Below are 27,933 nucleotides of genomic sequence, written 5' to 3' on the forward strand. Positions count from 1 at the left end.
TGTTTCTCGTGGTCTCTTGGGGACCGAGGTGCATATTTAGCCTAGTTTTTTTTATTTTGAAACCGAAACGTGTGTAGTTAGTCAAGTGTGTACACAGTGTGTGTGTAGGCTAGTTTATCAAATGTGTGTGCTGTTAGCCATGGTAGTAGCCTATTAAAAATCCTCCTTCAGAGAAGAGGATAAAGACATTGTCTACTTAAGTGCCAGAGTTGCTGAAAATACATGAATGTTAAATTATTGACTCAATACATTAAATAAGTGAATTAGCCTATCTCTATTTACAATTCCTGGCTTAATATTTAAGTCAAATAAGTTAGTGATTAACCATACCTCCACGATCAATCAGATAGTGTCTCACATGTAAGGTCTATTTGGAATTCAAATACAGTTGATTTGTCTCTAACAGCAAGACTAAGATCTTTTTGATGAGACAGACAGTCAGGCACCATCCCTGATGCAAACACAGTGTTTGCTACCTCAGTCAGTGAGATAATAAATCCTAGGCATACTGTTTGATCAAGACCATCTTATCATTATACCAATAAAAAGGAAGTTGACAGCAGTACAGTACAGAAATTACGTTAGAATTTGTCCCCTCAATGTTTTGGGCGTTGTTAATAAATGGTGTAGGCTAGCCTCAAGTGTGAGTTGTCATGCCGAATAAGCATAACCTAGACCTAAGTATACTGGGGTGACGTTGTTTTCAGGTGACTGGCATCGGTTCTCTAGACAGTCCCTCTATAGCCTGTCATTGGCCTGTCTATCTATTCTATTTGCTCTGAGCATACAGTAACAGTACCACAAGCTGCTGTTGTCTCATCAAGTTTTAATACCGTCCGCTTGTGCAGGTATGAGTATTCTTTTCATCAAGGCTTTCCATCTCCAGTACCTGTTGGCTCATTGTTGACCGTATCCATCCGCCAGCCACTGTATCAAATCAAAATATTTGGGTCACATACACGTGTTTAGCAGATGTAAATGCTTGTGCTTCTAGTTCCGACAGTGCAGCAATATCTAACAAGTAAAATCTAACAAGTTCACAACATATATCCAATAAACACAAATCTAAGTAAAGGAATATTTGGACAAGCAGTGTCAGAGCGGCATAGTGCTGAGTTACCGCCACTCTGATATCTAATAGTTCTTCCCGGCTGTATGTAATAGCACATAACATCTTCTGGGCTAACAGTGTAAGAAATAATACATGAAAAACAAAATACTGTAAAGTTTTCTAAGAACTAGAAAGCGAGGCTGCCCTCTCGGTCGGTGCCATCTTGGCAGAATCTACTACTACACTAGAGGTTAGGCCCTCATATCCTTTCACTCGCTAACCAAGGAGATCTTTATGCACATGATTGAGCAGCTTTGAAAGACTCAAGGGGCTGGCTGTTTGCTGCAAATTGCCTTTAAAAAAAAATGTATACATAGGGTGTTTACATGTGCCATTGACTGAATGGCGAGAGAGTGGTTAACCTCATTCTCACTCACTCTCGTGGTCTTGAACGTGTTGGGTGTGTGTCAATTTAAAGAACTGAGATATAGGCTATTTGGTTTCCTCATGTCATATTACAGTTTAGTGACTAAGCTACAGTTGAAGTCGGAAGTTTACATAGACCTTAGCCAAATACATTTAAACTCAGATTTTCACAATTCTTGACATTTAACGGGAGTAAAAAATCCCTGTCTTAGGTCAGTTAGTATCACCACTTTATTTTAAGAATGTGAAATGTCATAATAATTGTAGAGGGAATTATTTATTTCAGCTTTTCTTTCTTTCATCACATTCCCAGTGGGTCAGAAGTTTACATACACTCAATTAGTATTTTGTAGTATTGTTTTTAAATTGAACATTTCAGGTAGCCTTCCACAAGCCTCCCACAATAAGTTGGGTGAATTTTGGCCCATTCCTCCTGACAGAGCTGGTGTAACCGAGTCAGGTTTGTAGGCCTCCTTGCTCGCACACGCTTTTTCAGTTCTGCCCACAACTTTTCTATCGGATTGAGGTCACTGCTTTGTGATGGCCACTCCAATACCATGACTTTTTGTACTTAAGCCATTTTGCCACAACTTTGGAAGTATGCTTGGGGTCATTGTCCATTTGGAAGACCCATTTGCGACCAAGCTTTATCTTCCTGACTGATGTCTTGAGATGTTGTTTCAATATATCCACATAATTTTCCTGCCTCATGATGCCATCCATTTTGTGAAGTGCACCAGTCCCCCCTGCAGCAAAGCACCCCCACAACATGATGCTGTCACCCCCGTGCTTCACAGTTGGGATGGTGTTCTTCAGCTTGAAAGCCTCCCCCTTTTTCTCCAAACATAACGATGGTCTTTATGGCCAAACAGTTCTATTTTGCTTCATCAGACCAGAGGATATTTCTCCAAAAAGTACAATCTTTGTCCCCATGTGCAGTTGCAAACCGTAGTCTGACTTTTTTATGGCGGTTTTGGGGCAGTGGCTTCTTCCACGCTGAGTGGCCTTTCAGGTTATGTCGATATAGGACTAATTTTACTGTGGATATAGAAACTTTTGTATCTTTTTCCTCCAGCATCTTCACAAGGTCCTTTACTGTTGTTCTGGGATTGATTTGCACTTTTCGCACCAAAGTACGTTCATCTCTAGGAGACAGAATGCGTCTCCTTCCTAAGCGGTATGACGGCTGCATGGTCCCATGGTGTTTATACTTGCGTACTATTGTTTGTACAGATGAACGTGGTACCTTCAGGCGTTTGGAAATTTCTCCCAAGGATGAACCAGTCATGTGGAGCTCTACAATTTTTTTGGGCTGATTTCTTTTGATTTTCCCATGATGTTAAGCAAAGAGGCACTGAGTTTGAAGGTAGGCCTTGAAATACATCCACAGGTACACCCCCAATTAACTCAAATTATGTTAATTAGCCTATCAGAAGCTTCTAAAGCCATGACATAATTTCTTGGAATTTTCCAAGCTGTTCAAAGGCACAGTCAACATAGTGTATGTAAACTTCTGAGCCACTGGGATTGTGATTCCGTAAATGATAAGTGAAATAATCTGTCTGTAAACAATTGTTGGAAAAATGACTTGTGTCATGCACAAAGTAGATGTCCTAACCAACCTGCGAAAACTATAGTTTGTTCCCAAGAAATTTGTGGAGTGTTTGAAAAACTAGTTTTAATGGCTCCAACCTAAGTGTATGTAAACTTCCGACTTCAACTATATGGATAGCAGCAGTTTCAGTAGCTGTCAAAACCGTATGACTTTTCATGGTGGCCTACTTTTCTTTGCATAGTTTTAATCTGCGTACATGCAAACTGTTCACTGGGAACTGTCAGTTGTAGAGAAAGGAGATACTGGTAAGTCAGAACAAAAGGTAGTTCAATATCGTTTTGTAATGAGACATTTATGGCTGTGTTCTTGTGATGGACTACTGTCTGTAACTTGGTTTTACGGTAGTGACATCTGTGTTAGTTAGTGAATTTGCTTACTATAGTTACAGTCAGTGCTAAAAGTGTGTCTATTTTGCATCAGTTACAGAAAACAATGGCTTGTCATGTCTGGATAGATATTTGCCTGTCAGAATGTGAAGGTGTTTAATGAAACTGCTTCCCCTTTTTCCAGGAACTGCTGTTTATTTTATGACCTTGAAGTTAACAGTTCTTGTTTGTTTGCAGGACTCCAAGTTGCCTCTATCCTTGCGGAGCAATCTACTAGACCTGTTTGGCCAGATAGAGCGGGAGTTTGAGAATCTCTACATCGAAAACTTAGAATGTAAGTGAGAACAAGAGGGCGTGTCATGTGTATTTAATGTAATGCACAAAATGGATGATTATTGATTTGCCTATTTACATACAGATAGTAACTGATCAATGGATAATGTTATGGAGGTATTGTAGGAAGGAACGCCTGCCCCCTTTATGTTTATGTCAAACTCACTATTTGCAACCCAAACACTATTTCCAATGATCCTTCTCTGCTTTTGACCATATGCTACATTCTTCTTGTGTACTGGTTGTTCAATAATGGTGCTTTTGAGTCTGAATGTAACCTTTATTTAACTAGGCAAGTCAGTTAAGAACAAATTACTTTTTACATTGACGGCCTACCTGGGAACAGTGGGTTAAACTGCCTTGTTCAGGGGCAGAACAACAGATTTTTACCTTGCCAGCTCGGGGACTGATTGGCTGCCACAGTCATCTACTGCTCATCCACCGGTTTGTTTTATGTTTGTGGGGGTGAAATACTGATCTTGAGGAAGCTGATTGACTTCCTTGTGGTTTTGTAGTGGCTGTCTGTCATCTCTGTTGTCCGATAACCGTGTGTGTGCGCTAATTCTGCAGTGCGCCGGGAAATTGATACACTCAACGAGCGCCTAGTATCCGAAGGACAAACTATCGATGGAGGAGAGCTGAGCAAAGGAGCTCTGAAAGCGAAAGGTACAGTTAACCTGAAGTATAGTATTTAGTCTTCGCTTGAGGAATAATAAAGTTGTATTGCATTTGGTATAGGCTTAGATATTGTTAATTGATGAATTGATTTGCTAGTTTCTTTTCACTGGCTTTTCTTGTAGTAAATGTAAGTGCTACCCTAGTGTTAAACCATTCAAATGAACAAGGTACAGTTTTGTTATCTTTGCATATAGTCTGAATCACATCACAGTATTACTACGTGGGCTGACACAGCAGTAAAGCCAAGATTGTGACGAATAGATTGTTTTTTTTATTTCGTTTTTTTATAGTCTCGGGGTGTTTTATTCCTTCCTCTCTGAGAATGAAATCCAACCTGTTTCTCTAACAATCAAACCATGTGTTCATCTTCGTGTGCGTACACAGCCAGTCACAGTACCAGCCAGCTCTCTCAGAAACTGATGACCACGTACAAAGCCTCCACGAGCAAGGTATGTTTGATTACACACTGTGCTACACACTGGTGCTCATTCATTGTTGATTATGAGGAAGTAAGAGTAAGCTTCTATGTAAACATTCTAGCTGTTTCAGATCATTAGAGCTTGTGTAATGATTTACTGCTATCAAAAGCCCTTTTGTAACTAAGTTGTGGTTCAGATGAATACTTCCTTTCTCGCAAATGTTTATTGAACGACTGAACAGATCTGTATTGACTGAAAGCTTTTCCTTGTTTCAATATTTAACTCCACAGTTAAGTGTTGTACTTTTATGTTTATGTCAAACTCACTATTTGTAACCCAATGATCTTTCTCTGCTTCTGACCATATGCTACATTCTTCGTGTGTACTGGTTGTTCAATAATGGTGCTTTTGAGTCTGAATGTAACCTTTATTTAACTAGGCAAGTCAGTTAAGAACAAATTATTTTTTACAATGACGGCCTACCGGGGAACAGTGGGTTAAACTGCCTTGTTCAGGGGCAAAACAACAGATTTTTACCTTGCCAGCTCGGGGATTCGATCCAGCAAGCTTTCGGTTACTGGCCCAACGCTCTAATCACTAGGCTACCTGCCGCCCCAAAATAATAATGAATAAGGCACAGTTACTGTTCACAGGGTAGTAGTGAGCCGGTGTGTCAGTAATGGATTTGACTTTTACAGAGCCTTTTTACCAGGTGAGGTACTCAAAGCGCTTTACGTAGTAAGGGGGAAACTCGCCTCATCCAGCACCAATGTGTGGTTGGTGAGTGAGAACATTGTGGTGTCTCCTCTCTGTAGATAGTGTCGAGTTTCAAAGCCACCACGTCCAGAGCTGTGTGTCAGATCCTGAGGGAGTATGTGGGCCACCGGGATGGCATCTGGGACCTGGCGGTCACACGGAACTCACCTGTGGTTCTTGGGACCGCATCAGCAGGTCAGATATGTCACCTCTAAGGTGGACCTGAAATTGAAATGTATACATTTGAAAGGATAATCTTCAAAAATAACAAGAGAAACGCTTACACATTTAGGCTACACGTTAACATATGAAGAGGTGGACATCATTGTCTAATGACTGGGGTCTGGAATTGTGCTGATGAAGTACTAGGAGGTGTTTTTAGATATAAACTTGCTGGGAAATGTTTTGCCACTAAGCTTTGGATAAATATAGTTAACTTTTTATTTTTTTTCAATGTTCCCCACAGACCACTCTGCTGCTCTGTGGAGTATAGAGACAGGAAAATGTCTGCTTAGATATGCTGGCCATGCCGGATCAGTCAACTCCATCAAGTTTCACCCTACGGAACAGATGGCCCTGACAGGTATGCTAACGTATGGTAATGCCACGAAAACACCACATGCAGGTGTTAACCTGTGTTGTAGATTCATCAATGACTGTTGTAGTTAGTTCAGCTGTTGTTCAACTGTGCTTGTTGTTTAACTATTGTTCAACTGTGCCGTCACCTCAGTACAGATGTGTTGAAACATCTCTCTCATCAGAGAGTGTTAACTTACCTTTCCCTCCATTTTGACGTGTTTCATCGTCCCATTCATAATCTCTGTTCTCTGTGTTTGTTTGCTATGGTAGCTGTGAGTTGGCACATCGTTAGAACTACGAGATGTGATCGATGACTGCCTGTGTGTGTGTGGTGGTGTGTTTGCTGAAGTGACACTTCTCAGTCCATCTGTGTTTATTCATGTTTGTGTGTGTTCGTGTTTCCTCAGCGTCTGGGGACCAGACGGCTCACATCTGGCGCTACATGGTGCAACTGCCCGTCATCCCGCCTCTAGCAGATATCAGCGTGAGTCTCATTCCCTGTCCTCTACTCACAGCCCCGCTCACTCACTCACTGATTCATTCACCACCCTTCATCATATCTCTCATATAACTTCTTATGGCTGCAATCCCATGATATGACAACAACCAGTGAAAGTACAGGGCGCCTTCAAAATAACAGAAATCTCATAATTAAAATTCCTCAAACATACAGTGGGGCAAAAAAGTATTTAGTCAGCCACCAATTGTGCAAGTTCTCCCACTTAAAAATATGAGAGAGGCCTGTAATTTTCATCATAGGTACACTTCAACTATGACAGACAAAATGAGAGAAAAAATCCAGAAAATCACATTGTAGGATTTGTATTAATTTATTTGCAAACTATGGTGGAAAATACAGTGCCTTGCGAAAGTATTCGGCCCCCTTGAACTTTGCAACCTTTTGCCACATTTCAGGCTTCAAACATAAAGATATAAAACTGTATTTTTTTGTGAAGAATCAACAACAAGTGGGACACAATCATGAAGTGGAACGACATTTATTGGATATTTCAAACTTTTTTAACAAATCAAAAACTGAAAAATTGGGCATGCAAAATTATTCAGCCCCCTTAAGTTAATACTTTGTAGCGCCACCTTTTGCTGCGATTACAGCTGTAAGTCGCTTGGGGTATGTCTCTATCAGTTTTGCACATCGAGAGACTGACATTTTTTCCCATTCCTCCTTGCAAAACAGCTCGAGCTCAGTGAGGTTGGATGGAGAGCATTTGTGAACAGCAGTTTTCAGGTCTTTCCACAGATTCTCGATTGGATTCAGGTCTGGACTTTGACTTGGCCATTCTAACACCTGGATATGTTTATTATTGAACCATTCCATTGTAGATTTTGCTTTATGTTTTGGATCATTGTCTTGTTGGAAGACAAATCTCCGTCCCAGTCTCAGGTCTTTTGCAGACTCCATCAGGTTTTCTTCCAGAATGGTCCTGTATTTGGCTCCATCCATCTTCCCATCAATTTTAACCATCTTCCCTGTCCCTGCTGAAGAAAAGCAGGCCCAAACCATGATGCTGCCACCACCATGTTTGACAGTGGGGATGGTGTGTTCAGGGTGATGAGCTGTGTTGCTTTGACGCCAAACATAACGTCTTGCATTGTTGCCAAAAAGTTCAATTTTGGTTTCATCTGACCAGAGCACCTTCTTCCACATGTTTGGTGTGTCTCCCAGGTGGCTTGTGGCAAACTTTACCCACAAAAAGTGTTGTTTATCTTTAAGAAATGGCTTTCTTCTTGCCACTCTTCCATAAAGGCCAGATTTGTGCAATATACGACTGATTGTTGTCCTATGGACAGAGTCTCCCACCTCAGCTGTAGATCTCTGCAGTTCATCCAGAGTGATCATGGGCCTCTTGGCTGCATCTCTGATCAGTCTTCTCCTTGTATGAGCTGAACGTTTAGAGGGACGGCCAGGTCTTGGTAGATTTGCAGTGGTCTGATACTCCTTCCATTTCAATATTATCGCTTGCACAGTGCTCCTTGGGATGTTTAAAGCTTGGGAAATCTTTTTGTATCCAAATCCGGCTTTAAACTTCTTCACAACAGTATCTCGGACCTGCCTGGTGTGTTCCTTGTTCTTCATGATGCTCTCTGCGCTTTTAACGGACCTCAGAGACTATCAGAGTGCAGGTGCATTTATACGGAGACTTGATTACACACAGGTGGATTGTATTTATCATCATTAGTCATTTAGGTCAACATTGGATCATTCCGAGATCCTCACTGAACTTCTGGAGAGAGTTTGCTGCACTGAAAGTAAAGGGGCTGAATAATTTTGCACGCCCAATTTTTCAGTTTTTGATTTGTTAAAAATGTTTGAAATATCCAATAAATGTCGTTCCACTTCATGATTGTGTCCCACTTGTTGTTGATTCTTCACAAAAAAATACAGTTTTATATCTTTATGTTTGAAGCCTGAAATGTGGCAAAAGGTCGCAAAGTTCAAGGGGGCCGAATACTTTCGCAAGGCACTGTAAGTATTTGGTCAATAACAAAAGTTTATCTCAATACTTTGTTATATACCCTTTTCTGGTCAATGACAGAGGTCAAACGTTTTCTGAAAGTCTTCACGAGATTTTCACACACTGTTGCTGGTATTTTGGCCCATTCCTCCATGCAGATCTCCTCTAGAGCAGTGATGTTTTGGGGCTGTTGCTGGGCAACATGGACTTTCAACTCCCTCCAAAGATTTTCTATGGGGTTGAGATCTGGGGTTGAGATTTCTATGAGATCTGGAGACTGGCTAGGCCACTCCAGGACCTTGAAATGCTTCTTACGAAGCCACACCTTCGTTGCCCGGGCGGTGTGTTTGGGATCATTGTCATGCTGAAAGACCCAGCCACATTTCATCTTCAATGTCCTTGCTGATGGAAGGAGGTTTTAACTCAAAATCTCACGATACATGGCCCCATTCATTCTTTCCTTTACACGGATCAGTCGTCCTGGTCCCTTTGCAGAAAAATAGCCCCAAAGCATGATGTTTCCACCCCCATGCTTCACAGTAGGTATGGTGTTCTTTGGATGCAACTCGGCATTCTTTGTCCTCCAAACACGACGAGTTGAGTTTTTACCAAAAAGTTATATTTTGGTTTCATCTGACCATATGACATTCTCCCAATCTTCTTCTGGATCATCCAAATGCTCTCTAGCAAACTTCAGACGGGCCTGGACATGTACTGGCTTAAGCAGGGGGACACGTCTGGCACTGCAGGATTTGAGTCAATGGCGGCGTAGTGTGTTACTGATGGTAGGCTTTGTTACTTTGGTCCCAGCTCTCTGCAGGTCATTCACTAGGTCCCCCCGTGTGGTTCTGGGATTTTTGCTCACCGTTCTTGTGATCATTTTGACCCCACGGGGTGAGATCTTGCGTGGAGCCCCAGATCGAGGGAGATTATCAGTGGTCTTGTATGTCTTCCATTTCCTAATAATTGCTCCCACAGTTGATTTCTTCAAACCAAGCTGCTTACCTATTGCAGAGTCAGTCTTCCCAGCCTGGTGCAGGTCTACAATTTTGTTTCTGGTGTCCTTTGACAGCTCTTTGGTCTTGGCCATAGTGGAGTTTGGAGTGTGACTGTTTGAGGTTGTGGATAGGTGTCTTTTATACTGATAACAAGTTCAAACAGGTGCCATTAATAAAGGTAACGAGTGGAGGACAGAGGAGCCTCTTAAAGAAGAAGTTACAGGTCTGTGAGAGCCAGAAATCTTGCTTGTTTGTAGGTGACCAAATACTTATATTCCACCATATTTTGCAAATAAATTCATAAAAAATCCTACAATGTGATTTTCTGCATTTTTTCCCCCTAATTTTGTCTGTCATAGTTGAAGTGTACCTATGATGAAGATTACAGGCCATCTTTTCAAGTGGGAGAACTTGCACAATTGGTGGCTGACTAAATATTTTTATGCCCCACTGTACATGTGTCTTATATTGTTTTCAAGGTAGTCTTGTTGTTAATCCCACCACAGTGTCCGATTTCAAATAGGATTTACGGGGAAAGCACCACAAACGATGATGTTAGGTCACCAACAACTCACTAAAATACACAGCCAATTTTACCAGCCAAAGAGAGAGAGAAAAAAATCACAAATAGAGAAAATTCATCATTAAACTTTGATACTCTTCATCAGATGACACTCATAGGACTTCATGTTACACAATACATGCATGTTTTGTTTGATAAAGTTCATATTTATATAAAAATATCGGAGTTTACATTGGCGCGTTACATTCACTAGTTCCAAAAACATTGTGATTTTGCATAGCCACATCGATTCAACAGAAATACTCATTTTTTAAATGTATTTAACCTTTATTTAACCAGGCAAGTCAGTTAAGAACAAATTCTTATTTTCAATGACGGCCTAGGAACATTGGGTTAACTGCCTGTTCAGGGGTTCCTTCCGGTTACTAGTCCAACACTCTAACCACTAGGCTACCCTGCCGCCTCATCATAAATGTAGATGATAATACAAGTTATACACATGGAATTATAGATATACCTCTCCTTAATGCAACCGCTGTGTCAGATTTATAAAAAAAAAACTTTACGGAAAAAGAAACCCATGCAATAATCTGAGACGGTGCTCAGAAGTAAAAATCACCACAGCCGCAACGATGGCGTCAACATAAACAAGAAATGACATGATAAATATTCCCTTATCTTTGATGATCTACATCAGAAAGCACTCCAGGAATCCCAGGTCCACAATAAATGTTTGTTTTGTTCGATAATATCTGTTATTTATGTCCAAATACCTTATTTTGTTAGTGTGTTTGGTATACATATCCAAACGCTCATTCTGGTCAGCGTTACATCGGACAAAAACTTCAAAAAGTTATATTACAGTTTGAAATGTTTCTTCGACCTAAGTACAGAATCAATCATTAGGATGTTTTTAACATATAGCTTCAATAAAGTTCCAACCGGAGTATTCCTTCTTGTCTTCATGGGCAATGGAACGCAAGTGGGTACCATGAGGGCTAAGCGTGATCAGAAAATGGCTGCTTGATAGACACCTGATACATTCTGCTCCCATTCACTCCCACAACACCATAGAAGTCTCATTAAAATGTCTATTTTTGGTTGACATCTAGTGGAACCCCTAGGCAGTGCAACATCATTAATATCTCAAGGGGATTTAATTGGGGACATACAAAGTTCAGATTTCTCACTTCCTGTTTTGATTTCAACTCAGGATTTTGCCTGCCATATGAGTTCTGTTATACTCACAGACATCATTCAAACAGTTTTAGAAACTTTAGAGTGTTTTCTATTTCTACTACTAATAATAATTTGCATATATTAGCAACTGAGACTGAGGAGCAGGCCGTTTACTTTAGGCACCTTATTCATCCAAGCTACTCAATACTGCCCCCCAGCCATAAGAAGATAAGGACCTTTCTCTCATGTGTACATTTACTCATACACTGTCCTCTCTCTCACATACCACTAACTCACTCATAGTTACTCCTAAATAGGAGGAGATACATTTTAAGACAAGGGCCCTGTAAAGAAACTCTGTTCCTCTCTTTTCCCCCGCTGTCCTAGGCACTGTGTGACGACGAGCTGGACTTCTCAGACAGGGAGGATGGTGACGGGGACGGGGAGGGTCCGTGCAGTGAGGTCCCCACCATCCGCGTGGCCACCACCACCTTGAAGAGCCACCAAGGGGTGGTCATCGCTGCAGACTGGCTGGTAGGGGGCAAGCAGGTGGTCACTGCTTCCTGGGACCGGGCTGCCAACCTATATGAGGTCGAGACCTCAGAGCTGGTCCACACACTGACAGGTAGGCACAGAGGACGGACACATCCCGCCTATAGGAGTGTAGTGGAATCTAAGTATAGTCCATCTGCATATGTATTATCAATGGTTCTCTTCATTGCAATCTCCTCTCCCCTCTGCATTCTGTGGTGGGCAACGCTACAATGTAAAAAAATACATTCAAACCTGTGCCCGAGCGAGCCCCTGGCTGTTGTTTACGAAAACCAATAAACTAGCCTGCCAATATTGTTGCACTTCTGAAGTCTAGGGTCCTAGGCCTAGTTACATGGTCTGTAACCTGAATGAATGGGTACATTTATGTGAGAAATCGGTGTTTGAGGACAGTGCTATGTGCCCAGGAGACAACAACTTGCCAAGTTCAGGAGAAGCTCTGTCTTAACGATCCACTTGGACGAGAGGTCATGTTCAGATGGGGACAAAAACAAATATATACAAAAAGGATAACCACTATAAAATCTACTGAGTCAAGTCTGCCCTTTTATCTCTATTTAATATGGGAGATTATTCAATAGCAACCAGTGCCTAAAATGAACACCTGCCAAATGTAGGTATATTTTGGCGTTGGCGGGTAAAATGTATATTTCACCAACCACGTTGGCGGGTGGTCAGGGCTCCACAGTGTTTTTTGAGTAATTGTAGTGTAAAAAATATATTTGGGCTGGTAAAAAAAATCTTAAGTGGCTGGTAAATGTTATGCCCTGATGGAAACACTTGGTATCCCTGGAGTTAAACAGTTTAGATACCTGGGAGTTGATGTCCACCCCACAGTCCAATTCATAGTTACAAATAATTACAACAAGATTCTCAAAGACGTGGTGTCAGATCTGGAAAGATCAACATTTCCAAATTCATTAAAATCACAGATCTCTATTATCAAGATGAACACGCTTTAACTTTTCAGCTCAATGCTCCCTCTGGCACCACCGACTGGATATTGGAACAAATTGCATTCCTCCGTCTCTAAAACATGCCCCCATTGCATTAAACGACATACTCTGTCAAGGAAAAATAGGGCAGGTGGCCAATGCCTTCCAATTTTTTATAAATTATTTCTGGTAATTTGTTCTCTGGCCTCTTTCCACATGGTGGGATCCAGATGCTAAGGTGGCTTGGCATCCCATAGAGGACCTACCTAGTACAACCTACCTAGTACATTCGCACAGGTTTCAGGATCTGGTCCACGCCAACGTCTCCTTGAGATACTCCAAAACAAAATGTGTCCCCTAAATAACACTGGCCATCTCTGTGTCGCACCGTTGAAAAATGATCCAAAACCAATTGATGCAATCACTCTCCTTTGTTCCACAATTCCGACATCTGTTTGGGGGGCCGCCCTATATCCTTCCACCACTGGAGTGACAAGGGTGTACACATCAAGGTAATGTTCTCGATGAGGGAGGGCTCTGTGCATTTTAGAATTTACAAACAACTTTTAATTTACCGGGAAAATCATTATTTTATTTACAACTTTGCTCTGCCATGCGAAACACTACCAATTCACCCTGTCAATTGACCACTACGGAAGAGAGACATCTGACCTTCAGTCACTGAAATTAACTGGCAAACTGTAATTGAATTCCTTCTAGAAATCCTCATCAACAGAACAACCATTTACATTTTGTCTTCAGATCTTATCTGACCAGCGCAGGCTGTTCCAAATGAAAATAAATCCAACACTGAAATGCTCTCTATGCCCTCAGGATGCTCCTGGTACCTTAATTCATATGGTCTGGGAGTGCCCTGAGGTATCCCAATTCTGGAGACTAGTCTCCAATATGCTCTCCACAATGCACTCTAAACATGTTCCATGCTCAGTGCAGATTATACTCTTCAGAGGAGTGCAGATTATACTCTTCAGTGACACCTCCAAATTGGATCTCTCTTTGCAAGAAAAGCAATTATGGCTGGCTGGCCTCACGTCCAATGTTTACCTGTCGATGGAAACCTCCCCATTCACTGTCTAAACTTAATGGTTACTGTCTTTTACTGACATGACTCAATAAGAGCTTTCGGTGGCGTGACTGCATGGCGCATAATGCCATAACATTCACTATTGGACTTCTGCAGTGGTTAAGATAAAATAATACCTTTTTAAATTACCTTGAGTATCTGTAGCGGTCATGTGGGTGGGTGCTGCTGTCCTGTGGGGGGTAGGGGTGGGTGGGTGTAGTGGTCCTGTGGGAGGGTAAGAGGGGGCTGTGCTTAATTTGGATCCAGCACTTCTTGAGTTTTGGATTGTTCCATGATCCAGTAGGCCTACCTCTCATGACATTTTTTTTTCACTGTTTGCAAAGTTCTGAATAAAAGCAATCAGAGTTGATTTGGGTTGGCTTTGTAATTCTAATGTCCCCGAATTGTGAAAAGAAAGACTTTCAGCCCGTGCCTAATTTTCTAAGAGTTGATCTGGGTTGGGCGGCCTGGGTTTATCGTTTGCGAAACGTAGCCTAGAGACCAACACGTGGCCGTTGCTGTGGGGAGAGAGAGAAGCGTGCCTATATCTCTTACAGAACTAGATTGACATTCACTTTATATTACAGTACCAGTCAACAGTTTGGACACACCTACCTACTCATTCAAGGGTTTTTCTTTATTAAAAAAAAATGTCCACATTGTAGAATAATAGTGAAGACATCAACACTTTGAAATAACACTTATGGAATCATGTAGAAACCAAAAAAGTGTTAAACAAATCAAAATATATTTTATATTTCATATTCTTCAAAGTAGCCACCCTTTGCCTTGATGGCAGCTTTGCACACTCTTGGCATTCTCTCAACCAGCTTCACCTGGAATGCTTTTCCAACAGCCTTGAAGGAGTTCCAGCATATGCTGGCTGCTTTCACTCTGCGGTCCAACTCATCCCAAACCATCTCAATTGGGTTGAGGTTGGGTGATTGTGGAGGCCAGGTCATCTGATGCAGCAATCCATCACTCTCCTTCTTGGTCAAATAGCACTTATACAGAATGGAGGTGTGTTTTGGGTCATTGTCTTGTTGAAAAACAAATGATAGTCCCACTAAGCGCAAACCAGATGGGGTGGCGTATCGCTGCAGAATGCTGTGGTAGCGATGCTGGTTAAGTGTGCCTTGTATTCTAAATAAATCACAGACTGTCACCAGCAAAGCACCATCACACCTCCTCCATGCTTCACGGTGGGAACCACACATGCGGAGATCATCCGTTTACCTACTCTGCGTCTCACAAAGACATGGCGCTTGGAACCAAAAATCTCTAATTTGGACTCATCAGACAAAAGGACAGATTTCCACCAGTCTAATGTCCATTGCTCGTGTTTCTTGGCCGAAGCAAGTCTCTTATTCTTATTGGTGTCGTTTAGTAGTGTTTTTTTGCATCAATTTAACCATGAAGTCCTGATTCACGCAGTTGATTCACGCAGTTGACAGTTGATGTTGAGATGTGTCTGTTACTTGAACTCTGTGAAGCATTTATTTGGGCTGCAATTTCTGAGGCTGGTAACTAAGGAACTTATCCTCTGCAGCAGAGGTAACTCAGGGTCTTCCTTTCCTGTTGCGGTCCTCATGAGAGCCAGTTTCATCATAGTGCTTGATGGTTTTTGCGACTGCACTTGAAGAAACTTTCAAAGTTGTTGACATTTTTCGGATTGACTGACCTTCATGTAATGATGAACTGTTCTTGCCATAATATGGACTTGGTCTTTTACCAAATAGGGCTATCTTCTGTATACCACCCCTACCTTGTCACAACACAACTGATTGGCTCATACACATTAAGAAGGAAAGAAATTCCAAAGCTGTGCAAAGCTGTAATCAAGACAAAGGGTGGCTACTTTGAATATTTTCAAATATAAAATCTATTTTGATTTGCACAACACTTTTTTGTCTTTTTTCGTTACTACATGTTTCCATATGTGTTATTTCATGGTTTTGATGTCTTCACTATTATTCTATAATGTAGGAAATTGTAAAAATAAAGAACAACCCTTGAATGAGTAGGTGTGTCCAAACTTTTGACTGGTACTGTATAACTCTCCCTCTCTGCTCAGATTGACATGAGCCTGCAACTATCGTCTCTCGTCTCTCGTCCCTGCGTTGCAATTCATCATTTATTTCCTTATAGAATAATAGCCGCAGGAAGGGTGTTGCAGCACCCATGAATTGAAAAACATTTGCCAACATTATAGAATTACTGCTGTCTGTTCAGAAAATAAATTAAATCATTCAGTACTCTACACCAGGAGAAAGCCTATAATTTAGCCACAGAGGATCAATGGCTTTTAAATGTTTTATTATTGCCTAGCTGCGGATTGTGTGTAGACCAATCACAGTCCAGAATGTGTGGCAAATCTGTCAGTTAACAGCATGCAGCCAAAACAGGACTTTCGCAATATTTCAAAAACAATCCCGGGAAAACAAAGGTTGGAAAGCAAATGGCTCCTGCTGAAAAGAGAAGACTCTCTAATCTGTCTGTAGAGGCCACCAAAATATTCAATCAACTTCCAAATAGGCCTATTGAGTGGACGGCATTGTTTTACAAAGTAAAACAAGAGAGATGCTTTTGGCATGAGCGCATCAGCCATCTCCGGTGTGTGAGCTGTACATCATTGGGCGAGTTAGTGAAGCTGGAAAGCTTTTTTAGGACTAAAATTTCCTCATTTTGTACAATATGTGTGTCTCCACACACCTAGCCCTAGGCTGTTGATGGATTCAAGACAAGGTCGTTTTTATTGACCTCAGATTCTGTTTGTCAGTGTCAAAGTAGCCTGTCATTTTGATCATTTGTGCGGTTTTAAAAAAGATTCTGCTAAATGTCAAATTGCATGAAATGCATTTAGAAAAGGACACATTTTGTCCTGGACCCTAGGCTACAAAAAGTGGCGTGAGGGTAAAGTTTTAGAATCCTGCTATTTTCTCATTTGTTTAATTTTATGATTAAGTGTGGGTTATTTTTACCCCTCTGTCAATAGAAATTAAATTAAATGTTATACAAAGATTCAAAACCAAACGAAAGGTCTCATGGACACCAAACAAACCAGCAGCCTCACGGTTTGCAAGCTGAGACCCTGAATGACGATCACCTTAATTATCAGCACCTGATATGTGTATCAACCAGGCTCAGCACCTGGACAAAGTTGCTGCTGCCCCCCGTGGGAATGAATTGTTGAAGTGTATCCTGGATAGTGTATTTGTCTCTGCCCAAACACTAACCTTGCCCTCATATCATAACACTGTCATGTTAAGTACAGTTTTACACGGACCCAAATCTTTAGTACTGTATGTGTGTGTCCAGGCCACGACCAGGAGCTGACCCACTGCTGTACCCATCCAAGCCAGCGTCTGGTGGTCACCTCGTCCAGAGACACCACCTTCCGTCTGTGGGACTTCAGAGACCCCTCCATCCACTCTGTTAACGTGTTTCAGGGACACACCGAGTGAGTTACACACACACACAGTCCCCGACAAGCAATTTAGGTGCTTACCGTCACACGTGATGTCATATTGTTATTTCAGTGGCTATACTATACATAATATTCACTAAAACAGAAGCAGTTGTAAGGTTGGAGCTAATTCCTCCACAAGATGGCAGTGCAACATCTTATTTCACCCATAGAGCAGTCGCTATATCACCACTCTGAAGCATTCTCCAACCATTTTCAGTGTTTTTATGTTTTTCTTTCTTTTTAAAAACATGTCACATTAATTTCCTGTGCCCGACTGGCTTTAGGCAAAATCCTCCACTTGCCTCTTTATCATTTATTATTGAGCACTTCATCTTCACCACTTTGACCACCTTCTGAGACTCTCTCTTCCTCCCTTCAGCTCTCTCCATTTATCACTCCGTTTCCCCGTTAATCCCTCGCTCATCCTCGCTCTGTGTAATTTGGCCCCTCTCGTTCCAATGCTGTTAAAGGCTCAATTTGAGTGGCTCATTTGAAAACGTGGACTGTCAGCTCCCCCCAAACCCTCCACCCTCCCCCTTACTCTCAAACCATTTGAATGTGACTCCTGTCGTCAGTCTCGTTAATGCAAAGTGGTGTAGTACAGGCAGGCTGCTTCTGGCAGCCTTTGATTGCTGGGGATTACATGGTGCTCATTATGTTCGACCCCAACATGTATAATTCCTACAGATCCCCACTTTCATTCTCTCTCATAGACAATCACTGTAATGAGATTAGCACAAGCACACAGCCAGCCACTCACTGTGTGTGTGTGTCGGCTGTCTGTCGTGGCCTGTTAGTGCTAAGGCAATTACCTTCTCCTTCCTCTCTCTACGTTCACAGCATCTCAAGCAAGTCAACTGATACCTCCTCCACTCACCTGAATCACTCCCTCGCTCGCCCTCACTCTCACCCTCGCTCTCTCTTGCTCGCCTTCTTGTAAGACAAAAAGGGATAGTTTTTTGAGCTAAGTCAACCATTGAGCAACAGCTGCAGTTCATTGTAGTCAAAACTACCACATAAAGCTCACCCATGATGTGAAGTGCTCTAAAAGCATGTTGTAAGGTTGGAGCTATGGCTGCGTATAACTTTGTAGCTTTAGTACTCTGATAAATGCTCAAAAATTTTCCAAATTGAAAATTACTCAAACTATCCACATGTGAACAAAGTCTGTGTCCCTCTTGAACCATTCATAGTTATTCATCTTTATACGAGCTCTTTAACTAAGAACTATATTATAACTCAGTCCCTCAGAACCCTTAGCAGTAATGATGAGTGGGAGGAGGTTTATTTATATTCATAGGTAGGCAGTGAGATCGTGTCTTACTGTTCTGTTTCTAGACCTGGAATAATAAATGACTTGTTTAAGAACGTATTTACTTTAACACGTGCAAACTGTATCTGAAAAACTGCTCTCTCGTGTGTGTGTGTGTGTGTGTGTGTGTGTGTTAGCTGAGACAGCTGTTAGTCCTAATGAGTGTCAGTCATAGCAGTGTGTGTGCTGATTGAGGCCCTCTCAGGGAACCCAGTGTTGCAGTAGACTGTTTGTGTGTGTACTGTCAGCTGTAGGGAGACGCTTGGCTGCCCTGCACCCAACAAGATGAATGAGGCCCACACACAGCCTGGCAGGAGGCCTCCCTGTGAAGGCACAGTCGGACGCACGCACACACGCGCGCGCACACACACTCATGTCCCCTGGCCCTGGAACTCCCTACAACCGCTTTGTCCCGCCACACACACACGTCATGTGGAGCCATGAGTTATGAGCTGCTGAGTGACACCACAGAGGGGCTTTCCCTTAGGGAGCTCCTGTCGTACACACTGACAGCAGGGGGTTAGAAATGCTGCAATCTGTTTCAGAAGGGACAAATATGTGACAAACAAAATGCCTGATTAGTTTGACTATCGAGAGTAGCTGTTGGTCATATCACTGCTACCAAATACCAAGCCCCTCAGTTGGACACACATTGTACCATTGGCAGAATGTTTTCGTACAGTACTTTAAAATGCCAATTGTAATCATTGGTTAAATCGCAGAGGGGTGTCTTAGGATGGTTAGGATGTTTGGATTAGATGTTTCTTCCCACAGTATCTGTCTCTTGTTCAGAGGTTTGTCTTGTCTGAATTGGCTCTGCAGTGTGACTGAAGAAGAATATAATGGCCTAGCTGTTAAGCCTAGCGGTTAAGAGCGTTGGGCCAATAACAGAAAGGTCGCTGGTTCAAATCCCCGAGCCGACTAGGAAAACTCCGTGCCCGTTGAGCAAGGTGCTTAACCATAATTGCTCCTGTCAGTCGTTCTGGATAAGAGTGTATGCTAAATGACTAAAATGAACAGTTGAAGACGGAAGTTTACATAAACCTTAGCCAAATACATTTCAGCTTTTCATAATTCCTGACATTTAATCCTAGTAAAATTCCCAATTTTAGGTCAGCTAGGATCACCACTTTATTTGAAGAATGTGAAATGTCAGATTAATAGTAGAGAGAATTATTTATTTCAGCTTTTATTTCTTGAATCACATTCTCAGTGGGTCAGAAGTGTACATACACTCAATTAGTATTTGGTAGCATTGCCATTAAATTGTTTAACTTGAGTCAAATGTTTCGGGTAGCCTTCCACAAGTTTCCCACAATAAGTTGGGTGAATTTTGGCTCATTCCTCCTGACAGAGATGGTGTAACTGATTCAGGTTTGTAGGCCTCCTTGCTTGCACACACCTTTTCAATTCTGCCCACACATTTTCTATAGGATTGCGGTCAGGGCTTTTCGATGGCCACTCCAATACATTGACTTTGTTGTCCTTAAACCATTTTGCCACAACTTTGGAAGTATGCTTGGGGGTCATTGTCCATTTGGAAGACCCATTTGTGACCAAGCTTTAACTTCCTGACTGATGTCTTGAGATGTTGCTTCAATATATCCACATAATTTTCCAGCCTGATGATGCCATCTATTTTGTGAAGTGCGCCAATCCCTTCTGCAGCAAAGCACCCCCACAACATGGTGCTGCCACCCCCGTGCTTCACGGTTGGGATGGTGTTCTTCGACCTGCAAGCCTACCCCCTTTTTCTCCAAACATAACGATGGTCATTATGGACAAACAGTTATATTTTTGTTTCATCAGACCAGAGGACATTTCTCCAAAAAGTACAATCTTTCTCCCCACGTGCAGTTGCAAACCGTAGTCTGGCGTTTTTATGGCGGTTTTGGAGCAGTGGCTTCTTCCTTGCTGAGCGGCCTTTCAGGTTATGTCGATATAGGACTCGTTTTACTGTGGATATAGATACTTTTGTACCTGTTTCCTCCAGCATCTTTACAAGGTCCTTTGCTGTTGTTCTGGGATTTATTTGCCCTTTTTGCACCAAAGTACGTTCATCTCTTGGAGACAGAACGCATCTCCTTCCTGAGCGGTATGATGGCTGCATGGTCCCATGGTGTTTATACTTGCGTACTATTGTTTGTACAGATGAACGTGGTACCTTCAGGCATTTGGAAATTACTCCCAAGGATGAGCCAGACTTGTGGAGGTCTACAATTTTTTTTCTGAGGTCTTGGCTAATATCTTTGGATTTTCCCATGATGTCAAGCAAAGAGGCACTGAGTTTGAAGGTAGGCCTTGAAATACATCCACAGGTACGACTCCATTTGACTCAAATTATGTTAATTAGCCTATCAGAAGCTTCTAAAGCCATGACATCATTTTCTGGAATTTTCCAAGCTGTTTCAAGGCACAGTCAACTTAGTGTATGTACATTTCTGACACTGGAATTGTGATACAGTGAATTATAAGTGAAATAATCTGTCTGTAAACAATTGTTGGAAAAATTACTTGTCATGCACAAAGTAATGTCCTAACCGAATTGCCAAAACTTCTTTGTTAACAAGAAATGTGTGGAATGGTTGAAAAACGAGTTTTAATGACTCCAACCTAAGTGTATGTCAACTTCCGACTTCAACTGTAAATGTAACAATTGAATGTTTTCCTATAACATGTCCTCTTGACAGAGCAGCACAGTGTAATGTTGCAGGGGAGCATCAGTGTAAAGGGTTTAATAGATAGAGAGCTTTGGGAAGGAGTAGCTCATTTGCAGTGTCTTCAGACGCAATTATAGCTAATGCACAGTGACAGAGCATGGTGGCAGTCAAAAGCACAGCATATTCAGCCTCTAAGTCCCCCCTCCTTATAATTGTGAAATAATTGAAAGTGCGCCCCCAAATGGCACCCTATTCGCTGTGTAGTGCACTATTTTTGACCAGGATCCACATAGCTCTGGTCAACAGCAGTGCACTGTATAGGGAACAGGGTGCCTTTTGGGACACGGCCAATGTACATGAGCTAACACGTAAAGTGCAGATGAGAAGTGGCAGCAGACTTGCTTTACCAACGGGATGCCATGTCGCGTTTGTCTCTCGCTTCTGTTCCGAGGCGTTTGATCACAGGCAGGCATCTGTGTGTGTGTCTGTGTGTGCGTGCATGTGTCTGTGCCTGTCTAACACAGCGCTTCAGAGGAATATGCCAACATAAATCTGATTCTATAGTCACTGTGAATGTTCGTCTCAGTGCAATTTAAACATAATGTCACATTGGAAAAAATATAGTGAACAGGTTCTATTTGACAGGCAAGAATCTTCTATAAATATGATATGCATAGAAACGGGGAGGAAATGTTTGATCGTTATGATACTCAAACAAAGAAATGACACCGAATTATTTTATTTTATGTACGCCAAATATATGTTCAGGATATTTGCTGAAAAATGCGGTGTATTATTTGTAATGCAGAATCTACACTCAGATTAATGAGTGTAGAAGATCATGTCCAGGGTTAATAGGTGGACGTCTCTTGTTAGCCTTTAACAAAGACTGGCCCAGTCACTGATACCTCTGGGCCTTCTCCTTCCCTCCTACCCCCTTCTCCCCTTTTCCTAATGAGCCTTGACCCTGCTTGTCAGTCGGCTCAGGAGAGACTTTCAGAATACCTCCCAAGTTATAATAGGACTTTAATAACGTAACCTTACCTTACAATGTCAAAAAGTGCATTGGACTGGTTAGCTATTCCCTATATAGTGTACTACTTTTGACCTGAGCACTATGAGCCTGGGTCAAAAGTAGTACACTATATAGGGGATAGGGTGCCATTTGGGATTTCAAATTGCCCATGAGCGAGCCCCCCCCCCGGTGGTCATATACGTACAGTTGGGCAGGGCCCCACATCTTTAATACGGCAGAGTTTAGCCCCTTAATTAAACCGTAATATAATGTCAATTTAAATTAAAGATGGCTAGGAGTTAGCCAGTGAGTGAGGCTAAGGTGGTGCTGCATGGGGCTTTTCTGCTGCTAATCTTAATCAGAACGAACAGAGCGCCAAATCGAATCCTCCTGGCTCCTTCAGTAGAGAGAGGGAGAGAGAGAGGGGGGTTGGAAGAAAAAGATGACAGTGATGTGTGAAATGAATAAGAAATCTTAAATGAGTCCATTAAAGGAATGGTCCTGACCTCAGCGACGTGTGAGAGCGACGCGCTACATCACGCCTGGCTCCCGCCTGGGAAGTTGTGCTGAGGTGAGCACTTTTGGGCCAACCTCTACTGACCCTCAGAGACTATGGTGACTTTCAAGACACTCACACAACCCCCCCCCCAGGCTAAGCACTGAGCACGTCCTCAGGCTACTGATGTCAGAACATGCCCTCTACACTGTCACTCTGCTCCAGTAGCTGTGGCTCACAGATTCCCCCCACCAACCAGCCTCCCCAGTGCCGGAGGCAGGCGTACCCAGTGACTGCACACTGAGAGGCAACCACAGGGCTGGGGAGAGGAGCTCCACTCTGGAACTGCCTGATTGTTACACCCCCGCTGGTAGATTATTAAAAATAGCCTTAACCTCCCTCCTCACGGTTTATATCACTCTCATTTATGAATGACTGTGTGACGGCAGGGAGATGACTCTCCCTACAGGCTGAATGACTTCACTTGAATCACACATGATGAGTCTTAGAAGAAAAGTAACACACCTTTAAAGATCCACATAAAGTGAAACCGCACCACTGGTCGCCCCAGCGGGTTAGTTATTAGTTAAATAAATGGTGTTTGTTGTTTGAATGAACGCCTTTGATGTTGTAATATCGCAAACGGATGTGGTAGTTTCACTGCTACGAATTCCAGCTTTAATAGACTCCATTTTCCTGTTGTTTGTCAGCAGTGTTTTGATGTGATCTCTTTGAGATACTTTTTAGTTTGTTTTTGATTTGATACGCTACATGGCCAGAAGTATGTGGACACCTGCTCGTCGAAGATCTCATTCCAAAATCATGGGATTAATATAGAGTTGTTCCCTCCCTTTACTACTATAACATCCTCCACTCTTCTGGGAAGGCTTTCTAGTAGATGTTGGAACATTGCTGCAGGGATTTGCTTCCATTCAGCCACAAACAATATTGAGGTTGGGCACTGATGTTGGGCTAGGCCTGGCTCGCAGTCGGTGTTCCAATACACCCCAAAGGTGTTCGATGGGGTTTAGGTAAGGGTTCTGTGCAGTCCAGTCAAATTCTTTCACGCTGATCTCAACAAACTATTTCTGTATGGACCTCGCTTTATGCACAGGGACATTGTCATGCTAAAACAGGAAAGGGCCTTCCCAAAACTGTTGCCACAAAGTTGGAAGCACAGAATCGTCTAGAATATCATTGTGTGCTATAGCGTTCAAATTTCCCTTCACTGGAACTAAGGGGCCTAGCCCGAATCGTGAAAAGCAGCCCAGACCATTATTCCTCCTCCACCAAACTTTACAGTTGGTACTATGCATTTGGGCAGGTCGCGTTCTCCTGGCATCCGCCAAACCCAGATTCATCCGTCGGACTGCCAGATGGTGAAGCGTGATTCATCACTCCAGAGAACGTGTTTCCACTGCTCCAGAGTCCAATGGCAACAATCTTTACATCACTCCAGCCGACGCTTGGCATTGTTCATGGTGATCTTAGGCTTGTGTGCGGCTGCTCAGCCATGGAAACCCATTTCATGAAGCTCCTGAAGGACAGTTATTGTGCTGACGTTGCTTCCAGAGGCCGTTTGGAACTCCGTACTGAGTGTTGCAAACGAGCACAGACAATTTTTACCGCGCTTCAGCACCCGACAGGCCCATTCTGTGAGCTTGAAAGTCACTGAGCTCTTCAGTAAGGCCATTCTATTGCAGCCGAGGACAGATGATTTTTACCGCGCTACACGCTTCAGCACTTGGCGGTTCCATTCTGTGAGCTTGTGTGGCCTACCACTTCACAGCTGAACCGTTGTTGCTCCTAGATGTTTCCACTTCACAATAACAGCACTTACAGTTGTCTGGGCAGCTCTAGCATGGCCGATATTTGACGAAGTGACTTGTTGTAAAGGTGGCATCCTATGAGAGTGCCACGTTGAAAGTCATTGAGCTCTTCAGTAAAGCCATTCTATTGCTAATGTTTGTCTATGGAGATTGCATGGCTGTTTGCTTGATTTTATACACCTGTCAGCAACCGGTGTGGCTAAAATAGCCGAATCCAGTCATTTTTGTCCATGTAGTGTAGATTTGATGGCTTTGAGAGATTTTAACAATGATCATTCTGTTTTTTTTTTGTGTGTGTGTCTCTCCAGCACGGTGACGTCAGCTGTGTTCACAGTGGGGGACAACGTGGTTTCGGGGAGTGACGATCGCACCGTCAAGGTGTGGGACTTGAAGAACATGAGGTCGCCCATAGCAACCATCCGCACGGACTCTGCTGTTAACAGGTAGGAGAGACATTTAATTGTATGTGAAGAGCTGAAAAAAGACCAAGAGATCATACAATTCAGAACATTTCATGGTCATGTTTTCCAAAATGTTTATGTTTTAGTTTGAACTCAAGCACGGTTCAGATTGATAGTTTAGGTGTAGTGGTTGAGTGACAGCTCCACCTGTACATATAGTTATTAATAGCGTTGTCAAGAACACATCAAGTCAAGCTTTATTCCCTTCTCTTGTCTAACACGCCATACTCTCCGTCTGAACTCCTTCCAGGATAAGTGTCTCAGCCAACCAAAGAATCATCGCTCTCCCACACGACAATCGGCAAGTCAGGCTGTTTGACATGACTGGAGTAAGACTGGCACGACTACCACGCAGCAACAGACAGGTAGGTGCTGAGGGAAGAGAGCGGGAGGGAAGGAGGAAAGATTCTCCATCTATCCTTCTGTCACACAGATAGTCCCTTCCTGAGAGGGGGAGGGAGGGAGAAACAATGGGAGCGAGATGAGGAGGAAAGATTCTCCATCTCTTTCTGTCACACAGACAGCCCCTTCTGTAGAGAGGTAGAGAGTGGGAGGAGAGAGTGAGCGGAGGAAAGATTCTCCATCCCATTTCCACACATAGTCACTTCCTGCAGGCTGAGTGCTGACACTGCCTCAGTGTCTATAGCCATTAACACTGCTGATGTGGAAATGTACTGCTGCGTACCAGCGAGGTCAAAGGGTTGTTGTTGGGGGTTCTAACTTGTGTGGGTTGTGTGTAGCTGTGTGATACTGTACACAACTCCATTGAAGTCTGTTTGAGCTTTGTTATCCATGTTGTGTGGTCTTTGAGGTTTTTCTGTGTTGGTATGTGCCTGTGTATTCCAGGGTCATCGACGCATGGTGTGCTGCTCGGTGTGGAACGAGGAGAATGCGTCATGTAACCTGTTCACCTGTGGCTTCGACCGGCAAGCCATCGGATGGAACATAAACATCCCAGCTCTGCTGCAGGAGAAGTGATGCAGGACAAGTGACACACACACTGCACATACACGGGCGTGCAGACACACACACACACACACACACTACACACATACCACTGTATTTGATGTATATTATCTCCATCCACTTTGCATGGACTGAGTGTTTTTGTGTGTTTTAATGGAGAGGACAAAGTCATATTTTAAACCCATCTATATATGTAAAAATATATTTGGTTGACTACAGAAAACACACTACTTCTATGGTGTTGTTTACTGCTGATGAACATGAATGGGTGAATAGCAAGCCCTAGTTGATCTTGCATGCACTCAAACTCCCGTCAATGTATTTGTAAAACTGTCTGAAGAACGATAGGAGAGGCAATACATTTGTACCATGCATATCATATGGTGGCCTGGTCTAACCCAGATGGATGATCTTTGCACTGAGTGGGTAATCTTGGCTGTTTTCACCCTCTTTGGCCTGCATGATCAAGGGCTAGGAGTTTACTATACTGTATCATCTAGAGACCTACACATTTGACCTACTGAGTTGTTTTGAGTCAGTCACATTTTACACTGTCCATTGTACAGATTTCCTTTTAAAAACACATTTAAACAATTGTTTGCCATGCTGTTAGGATACATCTGCCTTGTTCTTTCTGTACTGTGTAGTACTCAATATGACTATGTGGGTGTACTGTAGATTTGACAATAGGGAACCTGCAATGATGTTTTTTTGCAAGAAAATTCATTCATGCATGCAGCAGCAATGGGGCTTGTTCAATATCATATTTCACATTTCCTCCATGGGTCCCAATGTGCTGATATGGTTACTGGTCACCTGCTTAGATAAATATGCTTGACTGATATTGATGTTTGCTGTACATAGATCTCAATGAAAATGATAGATGATCAGCTTGAAGTGTGTAGTCCCCCTGGCCAGTACACTGTTTACTGTATTGCATGGGCTAATCTAATGTTGAATATGTGATCATAACATCCTCCAATAGCAAAGCCACAAAAGAGCTCAATAAAATGATTTGGTTAATTATCACCATGGTTACACGGGAAATTGGCTGAGGCGCGTCAGGATGAAGTATAGTTTGGATGATTAGGGCCAGGAGTTTTTCCCGACTCATGTTACCTGACCACGAAGAAATTAAACCGTAGTTATAGGATACACAGTGCCTTCAGAAAGTATTCACACCCCTTGACTTTTTCCACATTTTGTTGTTAAAGTGGGATAAAAATGTATTTAATTGTTGTTTTTTTGGCAACGATCTTGGAAGAAAAATATATATATATTTTTTATCTTTGGAAAATAAACACTAACATATCTTGATTAGATAACTATTCAACCCCCCCGAGTCAATACATGTTAGAATAATTTTTGCCGGTGATTTACAACTGTGAGTATTTCTGGGTATGTCTCTTAAGAGCTTTGCACACCTGGATTGTACAATATTTGCCCATTATTCTTAAAAAAAATGTTGATCTCTGTCAAGTTGGTTGTTGATCATTGCTAGACAGCCATTATCAAGTCTTGCCATAGATTTTTAAGTCGATTTCTAAGTCGAAACTGTAACTAGGCCAAGCGAACATTCAACATCGTCTTGGTAAGCAACGCCAGTGTATATTTGGCCTTGTGTTTTAGGTTATTGCCCTACTGAAATGTTAATTTGTCTCCCAGTGTCTGTTGGAAAGCAGACTGAACAAAGTTTTCCTCTAGGATTTTTCCTGTGCTTATCTCTATTCAGTTTCTTTTCATTCCTAAAAACTCCCTAGTCCTTGTCGATGACAAGCATACCCATAACATGATGCA

At 42.4% G+C, this 27,933-nt stretch overlaps 1 protein-coding gene across 4 annotated transcripts in view; it reads left to right on the forward strand.

Moving 5' to 3' along the window:
• Positions 1-27,026, forward strand: part of LOC110535530 (WD repeat-containing protein 37) — a 29,777-nt gene extending 2,751 nt beyond the window's left edge. For all 4 annotated transcript variants that reach the window (XM_021620583.2, XM_036935227.1, XM_021620581.2 and 1 more), the window contains 11 exons: positions 3,656-3,752; positions 4,322-4,417; positions 4,814-4,878; positions 5,664-5,799; positions 6,071-6,187; positions 6,591-6,667; positions 11,745-11,982; positions 17,247-17,388; positions 25,018-25,152; positions 25,421-25,535; positions 26,017-27,026. In XM_021620583.2, coding sequence (XP_021476258.1) covers positions 3,656-3,752; positions 4,322-4,417; positions 4,814-4,878; positions 5,664-5,799; positions 6,071-6,187; positions 6,591-6,667; positions 11,745-11,982; positions 17,247-17,388; positions 25,018-25,152; positions 25,421-25,535; positions 26,017-26,148 — 1,350 coding nt within the window. In that variant the 3' untranslated portion in view covers positions 26,149-27,026. The remainder of the gene's footprint in view (positions 1-3,655; positions 3,753-4,321; positions 4,418-4,813; positions 4,879-5,663; positions 5,800-6,070; positions 6,188-6,590; positions 6,668-11,744; positions 11,983-17,246; positions 17,389-25,017; positions 25,153-25,420; positions 25,536-26,016) is intronic.
• Positions 27,027-27,933: the final 907 nt, after the last annotated feature.

Source organism: Oncorhynchus mykiss, chromosome 11 (genome assembly GCF_013265735.2).
Source record: "Oncorhynchus mykiss isolate Arlee chromosome 11, USDA_OmykA_1.1, whole genome shotgun sequence".
Lineage (NCBI taxonomy): Eukaryota > Metazoa > Chordata > Actinopteri > Salmoniformes > Salmonidae > Oncorhynchus > Oncorhynchus mykiss.